The 20,069-nt window shown below is 41.0% G+C and overlaps 1 protein-coding gene and 1 non-coding gene across 3 annotated transcripts in view; one reads left to right on the top strand and one right to left on the bottom strand.

Moving 5' to 3' along the window:
• The window catches only part of SNX29 (sorting nexin 29), a 301,418-nt gene that overhangs the window by 154,963 nt on the left and 126,386 nt on the right, over window positions 1–20,069 (top strand). For both annotated transcript variants that reach the window (XM_061599557.1, XM_061599558.1), the window contains exons 17-18: window positions 8,862–8,917; window positions 9,298–9,379. In XM_061599557.1, coding sequence (XP_061455541.1) covers window positions 8,862–8,917; window positions 9,298–9,379 — 138 coding nt within the window. The remainder of the gene's footprint in view (window positions 1–8,861; window positions 8,918–9,297; window positions 9,380–20,069) is intronic.
• On the bottom strand, window positions 289–357 carry TRNAA-GGC (transfer RNA alanine (anticodon GGC)). The gene has a single exon. It is a non-coding gene; the product is annotated as a tRNA-Ala (tRNA).

The raw sequence follows: 20,069 nt of genomic DNA, 5'->3' as shown, positions 1-20,069 counted from the left end.
ACAAATGGGACGTGTCAGTCTGATTTTGACGGCATTACAAACTGATTTCCAGACATTTGGAACTGGGAAATGAGTTTGTAAGTTTGGAACACAGGAAGCTGCCAGGGGTTGAACGTGGGACCTTCTGCACGCAAAGCAGATGCTCCACCGCTGAGCTATGGCCCTTCTCCGAAGGAAAGGAAGCTGCCTTATGTTGTCAGACCAGTGGTCCATCTAGCTCAGGATTGTCTACACAAACTAGCAGCGGCACTCCAGGATTTCTGGCAGGGATCCACTTCCAGCCCTACCTGGAGATACCAGGGATTGAACCTGGGACCTTCTGCATGCCAAACAGATGCTCTACCACTGAGCTATGGCCCTTCCCCTCCATTTATTCAGGATGTCTTCAAGAGGAGAACTGGTGGGAAAGAGATCATTAGAAGATTATGACGGATCACTAGGGAACTGTGCCCTTTGCAATAGACTCCTGTCCTAATGCAGCAATATAAAATAATTAGGTGACAGAATTCTTTATTGTTATGTGCTTCACAAATACACTGGCATGGACTAGAGTTTAATTAAGGTACTACTAACTATAAATTCTGGAATGAAATCTTCAGGGCAAGTTAAACTTAATGGTACATCACATGTTAGGATTTCTAAGCCGAATAGCTCTGTTTAATTTACTCTTAGTTGAAGACAGGGCAACAAAATTGGCTCAGCCTATATTGTGTACTTTGTTCCCTAGTCTTGCTTGCAAAATATGATTTCCTGACCGTCAATAAGTAGGGGAACCTAGACAGCAGTAAAACAGGAAAAAACAAAAATGAAAAGGATAAATTCAGCAAATGCTGTCAGTTTACTATACAAGTTGCTAAGTTACTACTTGCAAAAGCGTCATCCTTTCCTAACAGAGAGTTATAAATTGTTCATATAATCATCAGTACATGCAAGCTATTACCAAGGCATTGTAGAGGTTCTTACAATTTACAATCCACCTTTTGGGATGCAAAAGTTCTACCGTTCTCAGAGTGGTTTAACAGTCAGCCCCTCTACAAAGGGGACTCTGGGAATTGTAGTGCTGTGTGAGGAATGGGGGTCTCCTAAGAACTCTCAGCACTCTTAACAAACTACAGTTCCTGGGATTCTTTGGGGGAAGCCATGACTGTTTAAAGTGGTATGATAGCGCCTTAAAGGAATAGTGCAGATGGGGCCAAAGTGAAAGAACTGCAAGATAGTTCTTTGTGATTTTTGTGTAGTCCTACTTGTTGCACTGCACAGCTTGAGACCCATATTTGGGACCTTCTAGGCTTCCACTAAGCTTAAAGACAAGTTGGTGCTGTGGTCCACACCAAACTTCAGGACACATGCCCAGAAAAGCATGGTCATCACTGCCCCACTCAGTTCTTTTCTGACCACTACAGTAATACCAGTGCATGGAACTTTCCCTTTGTTAAATATAGAACTGAGCTTGTTCTTCCTCTCATTTAAGATCCACTCCCTTTTCTTTCAACTTTTTTCTTCTGCCTCTTTTCTGTTTTGCATGTCTTAATTTTATTTGGTCTCATGATAGTCCATTAATGCAGCAGATATAAAAGAAGAAGGAGCATAGCGAAGACTGTGTAGCCAACATTTCTGTTGGGTGTGGTGTGCCATGTAATAACATCTGGATCATCTTTCAAGAAAATTGAGTGTTTAATGTAGCAATGAGGTGGTTGAGTGGGAGAGCTGGTTGTGAGCTGAGCATCAGTTGCGGGCTGGGCTGGGCCCTGATGTTGCTTCAGCAAGCATCATCATGAGCCTTATGTAGCAGGAGCTACTGCAACCCCTTTACTAGCCCCACTCTCACTGGAAGGTCTCTTTCCAGTTAATGCAACAGGGGAGACTCTGGTCTCACTGGGGCCTCTATGATGGAGTCCTCCACGTCTGAGGATGCCAATGCTGAATCCTCAGGCCAGAGGGGGTTGCCACAGGCTCATGATGGAATCGCTCATGAGGCTGGTCCTGCTTGGCCATCCCCTTCTGATTCAGAGTCATTGCCCACATCCCCTGAAGATAGAGTTGTGATGTCCTCAGTTCACGTGGTGCTTCAGCCATGACCTGTCTATAGCAGATGTGCAGAACCTTTCACCCTCCAGATGTTGCTGAATTACAGTTCCCATCAGCCCAAGTAACGTAGCCTATGGGCAAGGGTGATGGGAGATGCAGTTCTGCAACATGGGCTGCTGCTGGGAGGAAGGGCGGGATATAAATCAAATAATAAATAAATAAATAAAATAAACATGTGAAGGGCCACAGGTTTCCCACCTCTAGTCTGTATGGCTTAGGTAAGCTTTCATCTCCCAGCCTTTAGGGCTCCCTCCCAACCAGTCTGCAGTCTGGAGTTAACGATACTGATGTTCCTTACAAGTGGGTTGTTTGTAAGTGTTCTGAAGATATGTTCTCTGAACACTCTTAAGCATGCTATATAAATGCTAGTTGTTGCTGCTGCTGCTGATAAATAATTAGTAAAACATAGTGTCCTTATTTATAATCTTATAGCAAATGGGTGTTGATCAGTAGAGAGTTACTTGGCACTGTTCATCTGCATCACTGTAGCTTTCAAGGCCAAAATGTTGTTCATTATGATTTTTGGCCCCTTTCCATTGTTGCCGCACGATGCAGAACAAAATACGTACATCTAAAATGACTTGTGTTAGCGTAATGACTAATCATGGAACTCTTGCCAATGACTTCCACATTGAAATCGGGAAAGGTACACTAAAAGTGAGTCTGTATGCACAACGGAGATCTTGCCTGTGAGCTAGAGCTCCCTGTAGTTCCGCTGTGATTGCTGCTACTTACAAATGTGCCCCGGCAGGGCTGAAATTGAGGTGCATTAATGGAAAATGGGATGTTCCTTTTCAGTGGATGACTTTAATGTCCGATTGCAGCTGCAGATGTGTTGGAGGCCCCTATGGTTGACAAGGATCCAATCTGTCCTACGTTTCCAAAATACTTTCTTTAAGATGGCTTGCTAAAATTAAAAACCAAATAAAAGTACTACTGTAAAAATAAGCATATATCATACAGCCAAAGAATGGCTGTATAGTATAGCCAGCATGGATTTTTCACATTCTGCTATATTAAATTGAAAATACCTCCCCCATGCCATCCTGCTGCCATAAGCTAATTTCAAAACAAAATCTTACAAAACTTATAGTCCTGAACTCAGAAACACTTGCTTAACAGCCCTCTAAGTTTCATGGTGATACACAAGACACTCAGAGAGAATCCAGACTTTAAAGTCTGAAGCACGAATAAAAAAATCTAGACCCCCGTTGGACTTTTTTCTGTCAGTGGTATCATAATCATTGAAATTAATTAAAAATCAGCCATATCCACAGAGTACCTGTTATCCTATTACTGGCCCTGCCCCATACTATGATGTTCCCCTTCTGCAGTTTAAAAGTTAAAAAAATGCATGGCTGATTTTTAATTAATTTAAGAAAATGAACATTGGAGTCTATGATAACACAGACATGCTCAGTAAGAACCGACTGCCAGTGTTCTAAAAGCCAGACTAACAGCTGTTTGGCTTGGCTAATCGGGGCCACACCCATGCCAGACATTTATTCCACTTTAAACAGTCATGGCTTCCCCTAAAGAGTCCTGGGAAGGGTAGTTTGTGAAGGGTGCTGAGAGTTGTTCATTTTCTTGGGATGCTTCAAATAAGGGTTATGAAATAGGCAAACATGCAGTTAAAATGCATGAAAACGATGGAAGCCAAAGACCTAAGGTCCAAAATTCATGTAAATCAATTGGTGAGTTCCCCAGACCAACTAACTATGGACTTCTGGACAGCCATACCAAAAAGATTTGGAACCATTGTACTCTGCTATATATGACTTTTTATATAAAATATCTGTTAATGTTTTATCTGACTGTTAGCTTTATTGCCTATGAAAATGAGGGATAAATATAAATACAGTAGGGACCCGCTTATACGGCAGGTTAGGGACCAGGCCCCCGCTGTAAAGCGGAACCCATTGACTATAATGGGCTGTGTTGCGCGAAAATGACGCGAAATGCTGTAAAATCGCAAAATCGGCTTTAAAACGGGGAATTTGCCCGAATTGAAAGCTGCTGCATCAGCGGAACGCTGCAAAACAAAACGCCGGTAAGCGGGGCCCTACTGTACAGTGTAAAGGCAGCTGCAGCAGCAGGGTCGTCAAGAGAGCTGCAGAAAGGCTATTTAGTATTCTATCCCTCCAGCACCTCTCTTTGCTGACCCCCCTCCCCCCAGAGAGGACATTAATAGCTTTGTATCGGATTAAATAATCTTTTTTAAGCTGCTTTGGGGAATACTATAAAAACTGGTTACAAATCTTTAAAAAGATATCCATCTGTATTATGATTCTGTTATAGTACTTTAAATGAGAGGGGTTGTACACAAGTATGCAACCTGCTGGCTTTGGTTCAGGCAAGTTTCTGGGTACAGCACCACGAGAATGCATGTTTTGTCTCTGAAAATGATGGTGCTGTCCAACCAATTACTCGTGTCCATCCCTATCAGGCATTGCTTGTCTTTTGAAACTCTGTGAGAGAGAAGCAGATGAGGGCTTCATCTTAAAGTTGGTCAATGCTAGTTGATGAAAAAGCCTGACGACAGCATCTTTTCCCAAGCATTCTCAATTAATGACCACTTTCCCCCACTGTCTTGTAAAGCATTGTCTCAAAAGTCTGGATTGTTTCTGGAACTCTGCTTGTGCCTCCAGCTGCTGCCATGTATCAGGGACAGTCTCTGTGTTCTGATACCACTTCCTAGAGAAAACACTGCTCCTTTTGCCTTTTAGAGAGGTGTCAAGAATGCCTTGTGAAATTTTTTGTTTGTGTGCAGACAGACACTAGAGGAAATGAGTGAATAGCTTTACCCACACTCATGTCAATAGTTATCAAGTAAAAATAGCACAATGCCCAATTTTGACACAACTAGGAGGTCAGCTATGCAAACATAAGTCTTCTAATAATCTTTATTATTGAAAGATAGTCCAGAATATTTTTGAACTGTTTGTATAGGGTGTGTGTGTGATCATATATAATTCTGAGTTGAGAATTTCTAAACAGTTCTTTGCAAAAGCAATAAATTTAATTTTGTGATTTTTAAAGAAGTGCAGAAAGTAGAACAAGGATGTTCTAATGAAGTTAGGAGTTCTGAATAGTAAGCAGTATATAACTACCTAAACTAAATAAAATAATAAAAACAAGTCCTCCAGAGTGTCCTTATGTTTTATCTCTGGAACGTCTGAGGGTATGCAATATTTACTGTTTTCAGATGGGCGATCATCTACGTTGTTTTAATTGGCATTTCAAGGCAGAGTTTCCCTGTTTTTTGCTGTTTCTTAAAACAAAAAACTACTACAACCAAATAAATTGGCTTTCAAGTATTAAAATTGAGCTCAGAGGTGTTAAGACATGGCATAATTTTGTATGGTTTGTTCTGCTGAGTGCAGAATGAGCTAGTTCAGTTTAACAAAGTTCACTGAATTAGATAATAAATCTCTGAACTACACTTGAAAATAGTTCCCATCATTGCCAGATGAACTGAACATGAATTAACTTCGTTTTGGGTTACTCTTCAGTCTCTTTGGTCCTTTAAGCTTAAAGAAGGTAATTGTTGGAAAATAAATGAAACAATTCACACATTCCACTGTGTGTGTGTGATGTTTTCTTTGTCGTCTTAAATATATATATATATATATATATCATACTTCAGCAGAGCAGCTTCTGGGGAAAAATTGAGAAGGATAATTTGGATGAACTCAAATGGTGAATTGAACATAAACTTAACTAGTTCAATTGTAAAGGGACAAACATGAACTGGAATTAGTTCTTTTTTGGACATGTTGAACTTGAACTTTTTCCTTTTTAAAATGAACTTGCCAAGCTCTGGCTGAGTGTTGAAGTTATGAGTGCAGCCAGTGATGCAGCTATGACATTTATTAAGCATTAATTAAATCAGTGTACATAACATTTCACTTTCGCCCGCAGCAGCCACACCCCATTTCATGACCCATTGTCTCTGTCCCGGGGGGGAGGGGTTGGTGGAGGTGGAGGTTAGGCCATGAATGGGGGATTTGCTGAGAAATATTGTGCTCTAGGAACTGCATTAGCACCAATCACAATTATCTAAATGTCTCTTGCGAAGGTTGGATGCTTCATGAATAATTCCTTAAGCTCACTATCCTGAAGCTTCCCTAGGTAAAATAATCAGCAACGTTTGGTGGCAAAGGTAATTGGGGCATAATTACATCAGAAGATAGTGCATTTTAAATGACACTGTTTTAAAGGTCACCTGGTACTAGAGTTACTAATGGCCAAAATGCAACTGTGTGAAGCTTGTTTTGAAGGTTGTTGTGCATGTTTAATACATCTCCATACTTAATTTTTTTCAAATACATACATACACACGCACACACACAAATCATGAAGACTACAAAACAGAACATGGAGCTGATTTCTTAGGTGACTGTAGTTGGAGTTGGTCAAATGAAGTAATGAAAAGTCTCAATCCTAGTTGGATATTTATTTTATCAAAAGTTTCAGACTCTGCCTTTTAGCTCAAAAGCTTCTAAGGTGACAAAACATCAGAAGTTAAAACCCAAAAATTTAAATATAAAGTGGAAACAACAGGAATAACAATTTGTTAGAAATGATAACTATATTTTATTTATTATTTTTAAACAAGATTTATATACCACCTACTTGTCAGAAGACCTCCAAGTGGTTTACAAAGGACAATCTACAGCTTTCCTTTAGAAAATATGGATAAAAGCAAATATTGGGTTGTAGTCAATGCTCATTCTACTCAGAGTAAGCCCATTGAAGTTAGTGGACATGATTGACTTAGGTTTATTCATTTCAGTGGGTTTACTTGGAGTAGAATGTAGTTGAATACAATCCACTAAAAACAAGTTAACATAATTTTTTAAAAAATATTCACAAAACCAGCAATTATAAAACAATTGTCAGTAGTAAAATTGCATACTATCATGTATGCTTTACTTTACTTTGTAACTCCCTGCGTATTGATGTCAGGGAGGCACCTTCACTTCACCTCCTAAACCACTTCGAGGTTCTATTTAAGATCAAGTGATATCTACATTTTGCTAAATTTAGCAGGCAGGTGAAGGTGTCTGCCTAATAGCAATAGGCAGGGAATTCCAAGGAGTTTGCAGATCAATCTGCCTGAATATCTGAGCACTGGGGTTGGTTTGGACCACCAGCCATCTCCCCCTCATTTCCACTTACATGAACACACACAACACATTGTCTCAATTTATTATGATTTATTATGTATTTTGACCATATTTGTGGGGTTTTTTTTGAAAAGTCAATAAGAAGCTATTAATAAAAAAAGGGATGGCCACCAACTTGAGTGGTTTTAAAAGAGGATTAAACAAAGTCATGTGGAGGATAAGGATGTCAACAGCTACTAGCCACAATGGCTATGTTCGACCTCGACTACCTCTTAATACCAGTTGCTGGGAATCTCAAGTGGGGAGAGTCTTGCTTGTGGGCTTTCCATCGGCATCTGCTTGGCCACTGTGAGAAGAGGATGCTGGACTAGATGGGCCATTGGCCTGGTCCAGCAGGGCTCTTCTGATGTTCTTACAGTATGTTCTTCAGTGTTTAAAATAAAATAAAATTCAAGGTTTCCATGCTCAGCAGAAATATTAAATGTTGTTTTGTTGTTGTTACAACGGCTGAAGTTGCTAGTGTTGTCTTTTGATATGGTTGTTTCCTGGGGATTTCTCATCTCATGTTTCTATATAGTTTTCCTCTTTTGACAATGAACTTGCCCTTTGTCTTCCCTTTCTGCAGGAAAAATGAGTCTCCCTCAGCCGCAGTCTTGGGAGAGATGCTAAGAAATGGTTAACATTTTACCTCCTCCTGGCTTTAATGTTCATACTGAAACTAAAGTTTTACTTAGTTCCTTACCCAACTCTTGAACCTTCTCTTCAGCCTTGTCTTGTGTTGCTTATTTCAAAAGTCTCACTGGTTTCTGAGCCTCATGAGGACATTGGCATACATGGCCTTTCCTGACTGAGATCTTGTGTAAACTTCCTTAGATCACAAAAGCATTCATTTCCTTAAGACCGTGGCATTTTTTCTTATTAGAAATGTTTGTCAATGCAACCTCATATATGGAGGGTTTTTTAAAAAGACATACCAAGTACGTTTTTCAGAAGTGTTCTTCCTCTGAAATAAAGTTGTTTTCTGAAATTAATCCAGAGCTTGGATGTGCAACAAGGTCGATATTCCAGCAAAGTGGGCTAGTGCTTTCTGTTATGAAAACAAGCCCAGGTTGAACATACAGGAGAACCCGGAGTTCTGAATCTTGTTTAACATCTTAGTGGCAATATCACTATCTGGTTGACTCAATGAGAGCGTGGAAACCAAGGTAACTGACAGAGAAGTGGTAGAGAGATCTGTTCCTCCTGCGGCAGCGAGCTGAGTTGCCTGCACGTAATTCCATACACTTGCCCTCATGGAATCCTTGGTTACCTATGACTTCCTGGAGTGTTGTTAAATACAAGGCTGAGATACCCAGCTGTAATGATTTTGAAACTTTCTTTAAGGTTCTGTCATCCTTGACTTTAAAATGCTTGAAATTAAATGAGAACATACCAGTAAAAATATAAAATTGTGCAAGTATTTCCCAGACTTCTCCTCTGATATAAACCACTGGGATGGAAGGGGGCAGCTCTCCTGTTGCTTTTAGAGGTTCGTTTTTGGGAATATCCAGTTGGTTATCTTGGGCCAAGTCCCACATCTCTTCTCTTTGAATCAACCAAATAGGCAAGAACACATAATTTACCCCCCTCTTCTTTCAATGGCAGGTTCCTGGAGATCTGAGCCAAACGTCTGAGGACCAGAGCTTGTCAGATTTTGAAATGTAAGTTGCTGATTTGTGTTGTCATTTTTGCAATGGAATACAACGTTAGTGGATCAAATGCAGTGTTATTTCCAATATGTGGCCATCTTCCCTATCCTTCAATATAACAAATATGCATTTCATTTGGAATAGTACCCCAAGCATCCCTTTTTGGGCAGCTTGGCAAGTAGTAGAATCAACCAGCAGGTCCTGTTTATGACTTTTTACAGGTGTGTGGAAACTGTGGCCTTCAAGATGTTGCTGGATTCCAATTCCCATCGTCCCCAACCATTGGCCATGCTGGCACCTGGAGGGCCTCAGGTTCCCAACCCCTGGCTTATTACTTTGTACTTTTGTGCAAGATAGTGCATACAGAGAACTTTGTGTCTCTTTTTCCTCAGATCAAATCGAGCTCTTATAAATGTCTGGATTCCCTCGGTCTTTCTCCGTGGAAAGGCAGCTAATGCGTTTCATGTTTACCAGGTAAGCTTCCTGACTTTCAAGGATTCATTTTTCTTAAAGGAGGTGAATTCCATTGAACACTTCCAAGTATTCTAAAGTACCTTGAGTCATTCACAAACCTGGGATTGTTGCAATGTCTTAGCTTCAACTGATATTGATTGTTCTTTGATTATATTTATTGATTTATTTAACAAAATTTATATACCGCTTAATTATAGAAAACCACTAAATGGTTTACAAAGACACTGCAGTTTGTTTATTTATTACATTTATATACTGCCCCATAGCCAAAGCTCTCTGGGCGGTTTACAGTTGTATATCAGTAGTGGCCTATCTGCACTATACATATAAAGTAGTGTCATATCACTTTAAAAAAGTCATGGCCTCCCCCAAAGAATCCTGGGAACTGTAGTTGGTTAATAGCTGAGAGCTGTTAGGAGATCCCTCACAGAGCTACAGTTTCCAGAGTAGTTTAATAATCAATCCTTTTTCCCAGGGAACTCTGGGAATTGTTGCTTCACAAGGGTAATAGGGATCTCCTAACTCTCAGCATTCTTAACCAACTACAGTTCCCAGGATTCTTTGGGGGAAGCCATGACTGTCTAAATTGGTATGATACTGCTTTAAATGCATAGTGCAGATGGGACTTTTATAAGAAAGTAGTGATGCTTTAATGTCATGAATGAGTATATTACGTTTAGAACAGGAACATTTCTTGCTCAGGTGCTTCTAATGCATGCTGAGATGACTGAAAACGCAACAGATTCCAGTAGCGATCCTGGCTTACTTCTTGTGTCGTTCTTTGATATTTTAAATTTTCTTTGTAATATTTTCTGGGATCCTATTAATGGGTAAGATTTGTTTCTTAGATGCATGACCAAACTTGTATAGTGGGATGTGGCCAAATTATGATAAGTGGGATCTGAACTGAATGCCATTGATAAATGTGCCGTTACCAGTGAATGCACTCGTGGGTGCATTTCGCCTGTCTCCTGTGCCTGACCTCTTACCTCTTCTGCTTTGATGTCACAGTACCAGTGGGAACTTTGAGACTAGGCAGCCATGAGGAATTGTCAACTTTGAATGCGAGAGAGAATTCAAAAGCCCACAAATGACTTTTCCAAAATTAAATGGTTCTCATTGAGGCCAGAAGCTGTGGGCTTTCTGATTGTGTTTTCCTTGTTAGTCCATATAAGTACATTCAGATTCTTAGCTGTATCCATAGGCTGGTTCATATGAAAACCAGCTTTCAGTCTTCCCCTTGTAGCTTTTTGCAAAGCTGTTCCTGGTTGTATCCTATTGGCCCAACTGTTGGACTATGACCTGGGAGACCAGGATTCGAATCCCCCCACAGCCATGAAGCTCCCTGGGTGACCTTGGGCCAGTCACTGCCTCTCAGCCTCAGAGGAAGGCAATGGTGAACCACCTCTGAATACTGCTTACCATGAAAACCCTATTCATAGGGTCGCCATAAGTCGGGATCGACTTGAAGGCAGTCCATTTTCCATTTTCCATGGTGCAAAAATCCTTAGAACACATGCCCAAAAAATCTAGCTATCCTGAACATTTAAACTCATGTTCCCTCCTGTTTTTCGATATATCAGGTGAGGGGTGTGTGAGCCTTCATCACTTCTTGGGATTTGTTTGGGAAAGTGCTGTGTATTTTTGGCAGTGTGCCTTTTTTACAATTCTAAATGGCACTTTGAAAACAGCAAGCTGCTGAGGGAGAAGTTGAAGAGCTCCCAGGAGAATTTCGAAGTCAAAACATGTGTCTGTTTTGTCAAAACCACTGGGTATATTTCTGTTGTCCCTAGTGTCTCAGTATCACTACGCGATGGTAATAGCTTTACTTCTGTAATTTCCAGATAATGAACCTGGCACTTTCAAAATCTCCAGTTATGCCACCATATTTTATTTATCTATTAGTAAGTATTTTTATCCTGGCCTTTATCAGAAAAGGATCCCAGGATGCATCACAATAAAAATAAATAAAAATATGTTTTGTATGATTAAAAACGTTAAAACAATAAAAATACCACAACAGCTTTTCCCAATCTTTGCATCCCCAGATGTTGCTGGACTACAATTCTCATCATTCCTGACCATTGGCCATGCTGGCTGGGGTTGATGGAAGTTGTAGTTCAACAATTTCTGGGAACCCAATGGTTGGGAAAGGCCTATAAAGGGGGCTTAAAACATCAATTCACACATCTTCTAAGCTCAGACGCTTACTGGATGAACAGGTACGTTTTTAGCTGGTGTCCTAAAGCAAGCAGTGTTGGCACCACAGGAGCAAGGGAGTTCCACAGTCAAGGTGCCCCCACCAAAAAGGCCCAAACTCTGGTCATCAAACAATGCACTTGTCTCACTGGCTGAACAGCAAGAGGAGCTTCTCTTGCAGAACTTAACACGTGAGCAGGTTTACTGATTTCATTTAATTCAAAAGCATTTTTAAACTTCTCTAAGTGGAGTACACTATGTTCAATATAACAAATTCTCCACTAACACAAAAATACAACCTAAAACCAGTAAAACAACAACATAAAATCATATGAAAGCATGTAAAAGCAAATAAAACGAATTCAGGAATTAACACACATAAAACAGGGCCCAATCTTAAGGATCCGGGAAAGCCTGGGCCAAAAGTTTTTTTCACAAGATGTCCGAAGCAACTGATGGTTGCCACTTCATATAGAGCAGAGGGAAGAACATTCCACAATGCAGGGGCAACAGCAGAAAATGTCCATTTTCAAGTCATCACCCTATCATTTTCTGTAGGGTGTTGGTGTCACAAGTACAATTTCCCAGATGATCTAAGACTAAGTTATCTTACTGGTCTACAAAGGATCTTTCAAGTAACCTGGTCCTGAGTAGTTCAGGGCTTTATATGTCAATGACCAGAGCTTGAATATGACCCAATAGCTGATCGACAGTCAATGCAGTTGCCTCAGGACTGGTATAATATGTTTGTGTCCAGGTCCTCCAAGCAACCAGGTTGGTGTAGGGACAGCATGTGTTCCTTCAAAAGCTTTAAATGTTAAAATCAACTCCTTAAATTGGACCCAGTAGCATATAGGCAGCCAGTCCAAAACCTGTAACAGTGGTGTACTGTGTTCCCAACCTTCTTGATCCAGTCAGGGTCCTAGCACTTGTGTATTGCAACAGCTACAGTTTCTGAACAGTCTTCCCGGATAGCCCTGTCGACTGCATTCCAACATTCTAACCCGGAGCTTTCCAGAGCATGGATCCTTGTTGCTAAGCTATCCTGGCCGTAGCTAGTGAACTAGCAGCATCTCAAAGAAAAAAAGAGAGAAAGTGGCAGACTGTCAAGTTTAAATAAATTGTTGAATGGTTGATAGATTGATATAGTTTCAAGGTGGGAGCAGGCAGAATTTTGAATCTCTCTAATTTATTTCTTAGTTTACTTTATATCCCACCCTTCCTCCTAGATGGACTTTACTATCTGTAAAGATTAAGAAAACTGGTTGAGTTATAAACTGCCTAGTTCTATAGATTTTTTTTAAAAAAAATGCTGCCTAGTTATGGTCATGCTTATGACATATTGCTGGGATCTGTGCCTTTATCTGCTTGGCAGTGTTTCTGCCACCAAAATTATTATTCCCAACGAGAATGTCTGTCTGTCTGTCTCTCTCTCACCTCACTGCATAGTCATCTGGTTAGAAATTCAGTAATGGATGGAAAATATTCTGTGTGTGAGAATCCTGAACTCTTCTCCCCAGGGCCGGTTCCAACGGGCGGCCAGGTTGGGCACTGGCCCGAGGGCCCCGCAGCTACAGGAGCCCCTGGGGGATATAAAAATCTGTCTGTCTGTCTGTCTGTCATCTATCATCTATTATCTATCTATCTAATCTCACTGCATAGGCATCTGGTTAGAAATTCAGTAATGGATGGAAAATGTTCTGTGTGTGAGAATCCTGAACTCTTCTCCACTCTGATTTACATAAGCGTAAGTGTTCAGTGAGGAAACCTAAAAATAAGTCCTTTATTGTAATGTGTGGGAGAGGAGGGAAAAAAGCATATTCTGTCCAAATTGCTCCCTGGTGATTTCCAACAGGAGTGATGTATTAATAGTACTACCTAAGGAATTTAATTATTTTAAAAAATCCAGCACAACAATTTAGATGGATATGGAAAGAGTTACACAAAGTATTTCCTTAAATTAGGAACCTGGCTTATCACAACTGTTGTTTTGTAACTATAGTTTGTGTCCCATTATATTTAGTAGGCTCGGGTTGGTGTGCATCATGGGTGCACACTGCTGTGCTCTCCAAACGTTGTTGGGCTATATCCCCCATCGTCCCTGTCTATTGGCCATACTGGTTGGGTATGATGGGAGCTGTAGTCCAACAACATCTGCACAGCACCATGTTGCCTATCCCTGGTGTGCATAGTTCCCCCCCTCCTATTCTCACAACAACCCTGTGAGGTAAGTTTGTCTGGGGAGTGTGTTATTAGCCCAAGGTCCCACGTAGCATTACAGAAAGCCCTTTTAAAAGAAACAGGCAACAAAGCAGGGAAATAGTCCCAAAATAACTTGTAAACTTTGCCTGTTACACCAAACCACAGGCTAGATCTATTCAGACCATCCATTAGAGAAAGCTTTTAAATCCATCTTATATGAGCACATCAGAAACAAACATTCATATAAGCACATCAAAATAATTCATGCAAAAAGGAGCAGTGGTTGATTTGTAATGCTATCCCTGTTACAATGCAAAATTAATAGAGAGAGAGCTTATTGTTGATGTACAAGTCAAATGAAGAGACTAATCCCAGGGTGTATATGAATAGTTTTTATTTTGGAAACACTTCTTATTAAAAGGCAACAGCAATTTTATAGTCTAGATTTAGAACATTGGATACAATGCCTCAATGAAAAATTCACCTCCAATATCGTTTTTGTAGGATGAACACAACAGGTCTCTAGGTTGTATGTGACCAAGTCCTACTCAGAGTGGATGCACCAAAAATAAATGAACCTTAGTAAGTCATATTCATTCATTTCAATGTCTATTCTGGGTAGGACTAGCATTGGATACAACGCTTATACTGCAAGGTTGGAAGGATAAAACACCTGCCATCTATCATTCAGTCATTTGAAGATTTCACTGCCCTTTTGATGTTTGAATGCATGGCTTATAATTGTCAATTTTGTTTAGGTACCTACCTGGACCACTGGCAATCATTGGCTACCCATTAGCTACCAGGCTAAGTTCAAGGTTGTGGTTTTGGCAGAGCTTGGAAAAGTTACTTTTTTGAACTACAACTCCCATCAGCCCAATCCAGTGGCCATACTGGCTGGGGCTGATGGGAGTTGTAGTTCAAAAAAGTAACTTTTCCAAGCTCTGGGTTTTGGTATACAAAGCCCTATACAGCTTGGGATCAGGATAACTGAAACATCATCTTATCCCTTATATACCCAGTCAATCACTATGTTCTGCAGGTGAGGGCCTCCTGCAGATACCATCTTATCAGGAGATCCATTCCGCACAACATAGGAAGCAGACCTTTAGAATAGTGGCACCCACCCTTTGGAATTCCCTCCCCTTAAATGTTAGACAGGCGCCATCTCTGCTATGTTTTTGGCACCTACTAAAGACCTTCCTCTTTCAACAGCCTTTTAAGTAGAGACCTTATCCCAGTCTGCATCTGTGTTGGAGCTGCTTTTTAAGATGTTTTTAAAGCTTTTTTTAAAAAAGAAGTTTTGTTTTAATATGTTTTTAAAGATGTTTCATTTTTATATATTCTCAGATCTGCTTTTATGATGTTTTAGATGTTTTTAAAGTTTTTGTTTGCCATCCTGGTCTCCTACTGGGAGGAAGGGTGGGATATAAATTTAATAAATAAAATAAAATAGTATTATAATAAATATTAATTTATGTGTTTTAAATCAGGATTGATGGAATATTGTTATGTCAGTTGTCAAAGTATAATTGTTTAATTATTATATGCCTGTTAATTTCAATGGATCTGCTCTGAGTAGAACTAGCACCCTCTATCTTTTTCTGCTCTGCAAAGTACCCCACACATTTATCACGATAGATGATGATGTATGGGGAACCCCTTCCCCCAACATCAGTGCATTTTGGCAATGTCTTTTATTTTGTTGGTGTTTCAGTAGGCACAACATGTGTCCCAGCATATTATATTGCATAGCAATTATCTCCTTTTTACTATGCAAAGTCCTATTAAGTAAGTGCGGCTTGCCAAGCTGCCAACCGTGGGTCACTGTAAAGAGAAGTTTCTTTCTTTTCCTCCTTTCTGTTGTATGGACCTACAAATCAGTGATTGGGAAAATTAATTTTAAAAAGGAATTAGTTCCAGATTAAATCCACCCCCTCCAAAAGGAACTAATTCCATTCCAGTTCAATCCATAGTCCATTCATGTGGCCCTCAGTGCTGTTTTTTCCAGCCTTTGGAATTTTACAACGAGGATAACAAAGCTGAAAAAAACACCAAAATACCCACATGCAGTGGAATGTGGACCATTGTTTTATTTATTTTTCTCAACCAGTATGATATTTAAGCTTAAACAATAGCATCACTTTATATGTAGGTAAAAGCGATAAATGCAGTGGCCACAATCAAGCACAGAGTTCAGTGTGGTGAAACCCCCATACATATAAGTGATTGAATTAAAATAGAATTGAATTTAAAAATCTCCCTATGTTTCATTTCAAAAAGGAACTGAATTCACCTTCAGGTCACCTGGAAATGATAAGAACAGCTTTCAGGTGTAATCCAGATATTTTTGAATTAATTCAGTGAACTAGCTAATTGGAATTAGTTCATCCCAAGGACAGCTATGTGTTATAAATACATCACGTAACTGTGGCATTCTCAGATAGTTGTCCCATGGCCCAAGCAGCCCAGCAAGGTCTTCCAGCACTAACACGGGGCACGCCCAACCACTTTGGTCCTTTGGCCACCACCATCATTGGCCTCATCTGCACTATACATTCAAAGCAGCATCATGACACCTTGAAACAGTTGTGGCTTCCCTCAAGGAAGCCTGGGAACTAGAGTTTGTTAAGGGTGCTGAGAGTTGTTTGGAGATCCCTATTTCCCCCATAGAGCTACAATTCCCAGAGTGGTTTAACCATCAGTCTCTCTTCCTGGGGACCTTCCCAGCAGCAGCTCAATGGCAGAGCATCTGCTTTGCATGTGAAAGCTCCTAGGGTCAGTCTCTGGGTAGAGCAGGTAGAGAAAAAGCCCTGTCGGAAATGCTGAAGAACTGCTGCCAGTCAGTGCAGACAACACAGGAATGTAGGAACATACCTTATACTGAACCAGACTAGTGGTCCATCTAGGTCAGTATTGTATGTATTATCTACACTGGCGGGCAGGGTCAGGGGTCCTTCCAAGCCCTACCCTGGAGTTTCTGGGGATTGAACCTGGGACCTTCTGTGTGCAAGGCACATACTCTACCACTGAGCTATAGCCCTTCCCCTGACAATATTGAGCTGGACTAGATGGACCATCTAGGGTTGGACTAGGAATAAGTCTGCATTCTATGTTTCGAATCAGTGGCGTCACTAGCGGGAGTGCGGGGGGGTGCGGACCTCTGGTGCGCGCCCTCCCAGGGGCATGGACGAGGTGGCTGGGCTTGAGTGCACTCGAGGCCAGCCACCCTGTCTATGCCCCTGGGAGGACGTGCGCCGGAGGGGCACCCAGCCGCAGAAGGCCTGGGAACGCCGGCGCGCCTCCCTCGCCCCGCCGACACTGCTCCCACTCCCGCTCTCATCCGCCTGCCCGCCTCCGAGGAGGAGTCAGTGCAGCCTTGCCGGGCAACGGCGTGGGGCGGGGTGGCTCTGGGTGCCACCCCCCTCATGGTGACACCCGGGTGCGGGCCGCACCCTCCGCACCCCGGTAGGGACGCCCCTGTTTCGCATTATTATCCCCTCTCTGAATGTTTGCTTTCGGAAATAACGTTTGTGATTTGATCCAGTTACAACAGAACAAAGTTGCCTGCAATGAAATGCGGTTCTGAATCTTTTTCTTGAATGTGCTTTCTTTACTTTCTGTATTTGGGGTTTCTTAACCTGTTTCTCCTGTTTTTGCCTCCCTCCCCGTCCCTGCTGATGGAAGGATCTGTCAGTTTCCGCTCTCTCTGTTCCTCGTTTTTCCAGTTTTCCAGTTCTCTACATTTATATAGCAAATTGCATTTTTTTAAAAAAATCCTCATGAGCATCCTCCAGCATTTTAGCACAAATTTCTCCTGACCCACATGTTTGTATGCAGTTTTGACCAATGTGTTTTTGCAAGCGGTTTGCCCTAATATAATGTATTTGCGTTATTTTCACTAATATATTTATTTTTATGCAGCACTCACCCCAATATATACATTTTTGTAAACATTGCTTGGTTAGAGAACTGCATCACAAAATTCAAATGAGTGCGAATTCCAAGGCGTGGCTGAGTTCCAGTTTCAGAAAGTGTGAATTGGATACATTTGGCTTTAGATGCGAACTGAATCAAATCCCACCCACCCCACACTGCTGACAGGGAATTGGCAGTGCTTGAGGATTTGTGCTAGCTTAATCTGTGATGCACCAAAACTCTGTGTGAACATTCTTGAAGGAATGACTTAAGTTTCATTTAGATCTAACCTCTAGATGGTGATTGTCACCAAAAACCTATTTATGTTCCAGCAGCAGCAAAATGATTCTTATGGACATATCTGTGCTTATGGTCTCTCCTGTTTGCTTCTGATTCAAGTTTTACTTCCTCCACAAATCCCTTTCGCAGACGCGCCACTTTTAAAGCCAAATAAATCTCATAGTCCCCTACAGGGGGCAGCTCTTGACATATCAAGCATTGATAAATTATTGTGAATATAAACCCTGTCTGAAAGATGACGCAATGAGTGCTTGTTTACACAGTAATTGCTATACTAGAGTGACATTAGTATGGTAATATGCTTTTACAAGTTTCTTTACAGCCCAGGACCCTATTGAGGGAAAGTGAGTAACCACCAATCTTGATATAATTGCCATAGCTGGGTGGTTTAAAGTTCCATATTTCGTTGCAGGAAACTGAGTAGCTTTATTGTAGAAATGCTAAGTTCAGATGATATGAAGTAAATCTTTTTGTATTTACTTCTGTTCTTTGAAAAAGTTCTTATGTGAGTTTTTACAGTATTTATAAATACCAAAAAAGTTCTCAAATCAATTATATAGTAAAACTGGACAATTACTGGAGTATTTTGATTCTCTGAGATCACATTTGCAACATATATTCCACTATTATTCCTCTTTAAACAGTCATGGTTTCCCCCAAAGAATCCTGGGAATGGTAGTTTGTGAAGGATGCTAAGAGTTGTTAGAAGACCCCTATTTCCTTGAAAGAGTGACAATTCCCAGAGTTCTCTGGGAAGAGGGATTGACTCTTAAACCACCCTGGGAATTGCAGCTCTGTGAGGGGAATAGAGACCTAACAACTCTCAGGCACATTTAACAAACTATTATTATTATTATTTATTAAACTTATATACCGCCCGACTAGCCATAGCTCTCTGGGCGGTGAACAACAAAATACAATAAAATGAACAATATAATACAATAACAATAAAGCAATCAAAGATCAGTAACAGCAAACATAACAAGAAATAAATTAAATTAAGTTAAAAATGCAAAAAGTTAAAATGCTTTGGGAAAGAGGAAGGTTTTAACTTGGCGCCGAAAGGATAACAATGTCGGCGCCAAGCAAACCTCCTCGGGGAGACTGTTCCACAGTTCGGGGGCCACCACAAGGCCCTAGATCTTCTCACCACCCTCCGGGCTTCTCTATGAGTCGGGACCCGGAGGAGAGCCTTCATAGCAGAACGTAGTGTACGGGCCGGTTCATAGCGGGAGAGGCGTTCCGACAGGTATCGTGGTCCCGCACCGTATAAGGCTTTATAGGTTAACACCAGCACTTTGAATCTGGCCCGGAAGCAATTGGTAGCCAGTGCAAGCGGGCCAGAACAGGTGTTATATGCTCGGACTGCTTAGTCCTTGTTAACAATCTGGCCGCCGCATTTTGCACTAGCTGTAGCTTCCGGACTGTCTTCAAAGGCAGCCCCACTTAGAGCGCATTGCAGTAATCCAAACGTGAGGTTACCAGAGCATGTACCACTGATGTACTTCCCAAGATTCTTTGGGGGAAGCCAGGACTGTTTAAAGTGGAAATGATAGTGGAATAAATGCATGGTATGAATGTGGCCTGAGGGTGCAATCATGCCCCCAACATACTAGGGAGTAAGTCCCATTGAAAAGACTTACCTTTGAGTAGACATGGTTAAGATTGCACTGTAAGGCTGCAATCCCTTTACCCTGGCCTTTGACACCTGAGACAGATATTTTCAGAACTCACCCTATTCCTTTGGCTGTAGCTTTTAAACTGTTTTTAATCTTGAATATTAAATGGCTGTAACCACCCTGGGACCTTATGGTGAAGGACAGGCAAGACATATATATATCTCCACCTCACCCTTCCTCCCAGAAGGAGCCCAGGGCGGCAAACAAAAACACTAAAGGTACTCTAAAACATCTTAAAAACAAAAGACTTTAAAACATTAAAACAAAACATCTTTAAAAACATATTAAAAAGCAGTTCCAACAGAGATGCGGACTGGGATAAGGTCTCTACTTAAAAGGCTTGTTGAAAGAGGAAGGTTTTCAGTAGGTGCTGAAAAGATAACCGAAATAGC

The sequence above is a fragment of the Rhineura floridana genome, chromosome 17, assembly GCF_030035675.1.
Source record: "Rhineura floridana isolate rRhiFlo1 chromosome 17, rRhiFlo1.hap2, whole genome shotgun sequence".
Classification (NCBI taxonomy): domain Eukaryota; kingdom Metazoa; phylum Chordata; class Lepidosauria; order Squamata; family Rhineuridae; genus Rhineura; species Rhineura floridana.
Note: the sequence above shows the minus strand (reverse complement) of the source record. Positions and strands in the feature narration are given on the sequence as shown.